Genomic DNA, 4,692 nt, shown 5'->3' on the forward strand with positions numbered 1-4,692 from the left:
TAGGAATAGGGTCAGCTCTAAAACTACGAAACTGAGCTATCCTGTTTCTCGCCTTTCTTTGCGTCCCTTCTACGTGGACGGAGGTACACCGTACATTAAAGCACGTCCTAAGTCTCATTAAGTCTCGGGTGAAAAAAAAGACAATCTACCTTCGAACATCCCTTCTTCCCATTGTACTTCTCAAGGCCGAACTTGAGAAGCTTTTGATACCATTTAGGGTGGTCAAACTGGCAGCCTTTTCCTTCTTCAGGACAAGGCTGCTTCCGGTAAACAGGACCGACTGTTTTCTCCCAATCTAATTTAGCCTGTTCAACTATAGGTGGAGACACCTCTTCAACCTCTACATTGGTCAAATCAGTCGATTTCTGAACTACTGGGTGAGCCTGTTGTTCAAGCAGCACCCTGGTTTCATTGACCCAAGCAACTAAAGCCTGTATAATAAACGGCTTATTGACTATGGAAGGATCCTTCCTAGCTAAGACCAAGTCCAAACAATGTCTAGCCTTTTTGCTGACTTTTCCAAAAATAGCTTCCATCATGAATGCAGGAGGAACTATCTATGAGCAGCAAAATCACAAAACAATACAAAAGAACTAAGAGGCGTTACAATCTTGTTCTGAGATACAGGATAACAGAGCAAAATAGGAATGGACTACTTCACATCAAACTAAACATACAAATCTAAGATGGAGATAGTAAACAAGAAGTAAGTGACAGAGGAAAGAAAGGAATCAAAAACATATGTAAACTAGGAAAAAAATACAAGAGCACAAAAAATAAACTCAACAAACTGGTCTAACACAAAATGAAATCAATACACTAATGAACAATAAATTCTAACTGTAAATCATTCAAACTAAAGAATTACACGTAACGATTTGTATCTAGAAATACTACACTACTACACAACTTAATCAGAGAGAAACTGCTAAAGCTAAACATAAACATAAATGAGCAATAAACTTATTAGGTTTTAAAGTAATTACGTCTTACCAAAGAGCCGTGAAAAACAAAACCTAATTGAGTGAATGAATGGCAATGCCCATTCATTCACCCACCCACAAACACCACGAACACTACACGCGCACAACAACCAAGGAGCAACAGAGGAAGTCACACCTTGGTTCGAAATTCCTGGGAGATAAGAACAGCAACAAAAAATGCGACTGTTTTCAGCGAGCTCCAAAACAGGAATGAAAAAAGGTTTTCCTCCGAAGGCGGGATTCGACCCACGTCCTCTGGGGAACTATTTAGTGCCTCTTACGGGTACATTAGACCACTCAGCTACTATGCTTTGTATTCTTTGATTTTAAATGAGAAGTACTTCTCCATTGTTGTGAAGGTTCACATGACCAAAACACACCAATCTTAAGAAAGTGAAAAACTTTATGACCATATCATTTCTTACTTTTTATTTACCAACATAAACTTTGTGGCACAATTCATCATTTCTCACTTTTGTAGTTAATGATATTTGCTTTTCGTTTTCTCTTTAATGCATTGTTCAATCACTGGTGGTAGTTAGTCACCACATTTTGCATTTTTTGGAGGGGTTCATTGGAGTTCCACTTGGGCAGTTGAAGTCTTTGGCAAATTCTGGAGAGTTTTGCAATGGTCCATTTACACGAAACTTAGGAGGGGGGTGTACACCCAAAGCAATATTTTGTCTTTGAAATTGTTCCCGAGTCTTCGAGCACCAAACATTTGCTGCTGCCGTCCAGAATAGCTGACGACCACTTAGGTTGAGCCCTGGCAGAGATTCCTCCTCGCCATTTTCCTCAACCCAATTAACTACAGACGATACAAGATAGATAAGAAGTTTCTTTTGACTATGACCTATCATTTGATTTAGTAAATTTTGCGCTTATCTTTTAAGAGACTTGGAAAAAGTATCTAAGATACCAAAAAAGAATGTGAAAATGTCAAAAAGGGGTAGGAAAAACCCAAGAGAAAGGTGTTACAATGGCCAAAAAGGTTGTTTTAGTCCCTTTTGTTGAGTCTTTGATGTAACAAAATGTTTGGCACACAACTGCAGTCACTAAATCAACCATGGAGTTTCCTCAATCGTTTTTTTACAAGATATCAATATTTTATGCAAGGTTTGTCATTAGGACACTTTTTTAACTGATGCATACATTTGATATTCAAGTTTAATCCCTTTAGCTGGTTTGAAGCTTTTTTTTAGGTCTGTTTATCACATTACTTACCATATGCATTGTAAGCATGAGCCAATCCACCATTATCGGCAATCACTTCCCCTTGAATTTGTTTGCCTTTTAAGCTTACATTTAAGGATTCCACTCGAAATTGACTGTATTGCTCGACGAAGCATGAGGCTCGTTCATCAAAGCCTTCAGTGGTGGCGGGATCCCACCACTCATCTAACATACCTGCAATGTTTGAAAGGTGTCTTTATTTTGATTCACACAGCAACTCTTGGAATTTGAGGGAGCACGATGGGTTGAGTAATAACTATTATACTATGTTATAACTGTTTTTGGCCTTTTCATTACGAAATGCATTTGAATTTTTAAGATATATCATATATATACTCCACCAATTCTGGTTGATAGCAATTTGAAAGACTGGCAGAAGTTTGTGGTAATTCTTCTAGTTTGCTGTGCCTCAGAAATGATTACGTTCAAGAGCTATAGGTTCAAAAAGACAGGATCTCTTATCTATTGAAGCTAGAGGAACGTACATAATAGGGATAGAAATGATATCTTGGCACTTGTTTGGTTTCAGTTTTTAATGGCTCAAAGCTTATGTAACTACCAAAAGCAAATAAATCCGGGTTTTAATAGCTACAATACATAACTTGTTGGTAAAAAACGGAAGAATCAAACATTGGAGAGGTTAAGATTACCGACCATTCAGCTTTTTTAGATATTCTATACATTTTATAACCTTTTAGATACCAATATTCAAAACCAGGATAAGAGAAACATTAGTGGATTCATGTGTAATGACCTCAATGCCAAATTGAGACAAAACTCACGTTTTTTGACCTGCTGAAGTGAACAAGTACATTTCCCTTTCGTTGTCTGCCTGATACCCACTGACCTTGTCCATGTCTGTAATTCTTCTTAGTTTTGCCTTCAAAATTCAAGTAAATGCGTAACGGAGAGTACTCGTGATGATTTCATTTTCTGAATATTGTAAATCGATAGTTTGAGAAATTAAACTAAGATAAAACCTGGGGCATTTCAGGGCTTAAAACGATGAAAGAGATCTTGGAATATAAAGCAAAGCTCAAAGCCGAAACAACTCGCTTGAACCTTCCCGAGCAATCTTTGAATACGTTGGACCGCAAAGAGGTTTTCCAGGTTTCTTGACCGAGCGTCTATCAAAATCCTATATTGTCTCCTTTTCGTCCAAATACGCTAAATGATGATGGGATGACGGACTGTCAAATTGTTGAACCGGCAATCAACCAGCAAATTTCGTTGTCATCTGAGGTTGCGGAAATTCGAATGTCCCGCGCTCTTCTCTGGAGTCGAATTGATGAAGTCAGCTGACACTCCAATCATTACTATGGGCATAATCGAGAGGACAAGCCCTCTAGCATAATCCGTTGACCGAAATTAAAATCAAAAGATTTCAATAAACTCCGATCCCCAAGCTCTCGTGGCAGAAAATTCAGTTATTCTTGCACACATAGATCCATGAATTCGATTATTTGGCATCACTTGACAGAACTGTCACTTCTGAAATGTCGACAACAACGAGGCCAAAGAAATCAATTGCATCCAACGGCAGGGAGAGGTTTGGACTGAGATTTAGGAGCTCATGTCATTAAACTCCGATCTCCAAGCTCTCGCGGCAGCCTTACCACAAGCAGGCATCATCCCGCAACCCGCAAGGAACGACCTCGCCAAAGATGAATCATCGCCCTCGGCCTCCGAGTTGGACGGCACAGGAGGGTCTCTATCGCCACCCCTACCCCAACGACCTTCCGGACCATCCTCGGCTAAGTCCTCTAGGACAATGATTCCCGCAACAAAGAAAAGCTCAAGAAGTGCAAGACTAAGAGGAAGCTAGCTTCTTCCATCTCCTTGTCCTCATCATCTTCCCCCTGGGAGGAGGACAAGAGAAAGAGAAAGAAGAAAGGAAGGGAAGAAGAAGAAGAAAAAACTATCTCGTCACAAATCTTGGTCTTCTGATGAGTCGTCCGGATCCAATAGCACGGATACGGCTGACACAAAGTTCCTGAAATCGAACCATCGCACCGCAGCATCTCTTCCCAATAACAGGAGAAGGAGAAGTCGACATCGAAAATTTGCTTGATCCCGAACCAGAGGACCCCTTGAGTGGGACAGGTACTAATTGTTTGTCTAAATTTTCTAATGAAAATTCAGACAACTTTTTCATTTGCATACTTTCTTGTTATACTTTACTATTGGGTCTCAATTGTTGTAGAATTCCCAGTCTACAACAATGATTTGATATTGCTTCTTTCTTCGAGCCTTTGCTTAGGGAGCACTTGACCATTCAAAAGTTCTAGGCGAGTTTTGCACTAAAGGCAACAACTTACGATTAACCCTTGTAATTGGAATCACTTGTCAAATTCGGTATTTGTCAACCTAAAAAACATAAAGCTAGGTGCATGACTGAGCCTTGGAGGTCACAAAGCTAGGTGCATGACTGAGCCTTGGAGGTCACAAAGCTAGGTGCATGACTGAGCCTTGGAGG

General features: G+C 39.8%; 1 protein-coding gene across 1 annotated transcript in view; it reads right to left on the reverse strand.

The window, feature by feature from the left end:
* Window positions 1-1,411: 1,411 nt before the first annotated feature.
* LOC131885282 (neprilysin-2-like) overlaps window positions 1,412-4,692 on the reverse strand; it is a 51,134-nt gene continuing 47,853 nt past the window's right edge. Inside the window, exons 8-9 of the mRNA XM_059233298.1 lie at window positions 2,208-2,390; window positions 1,412-1,791 (exon numbers count right to left, since the gene is read on the reverse strand). Coding sequence (XP_059089281.1) covers window positions 1,526-1,791; window positions 2,208-2,390 — 449 coding nt within the window. The 3' untranslated portion in view covers window positions 1,412-1,525. The remainder of the gene's footprint in view (window positions 1,792-2,207; window positions 2,391-4,692) is intronic.

This window comes from Tigriopus californicus, chromosome 8 (assembly GCF_007210705.1).
Source record: "Tigriopus californicus strain San Diego chromosome 8, Tcal_SD_v2.1, whole genome shotgun sequence".
Lineage (NCBI taxonomy): Eukaryota > Metazoa > Arthropoda > Copepoda > Harpacticoida > Harpacticidae > Tigriopus > Tigriopus californicus.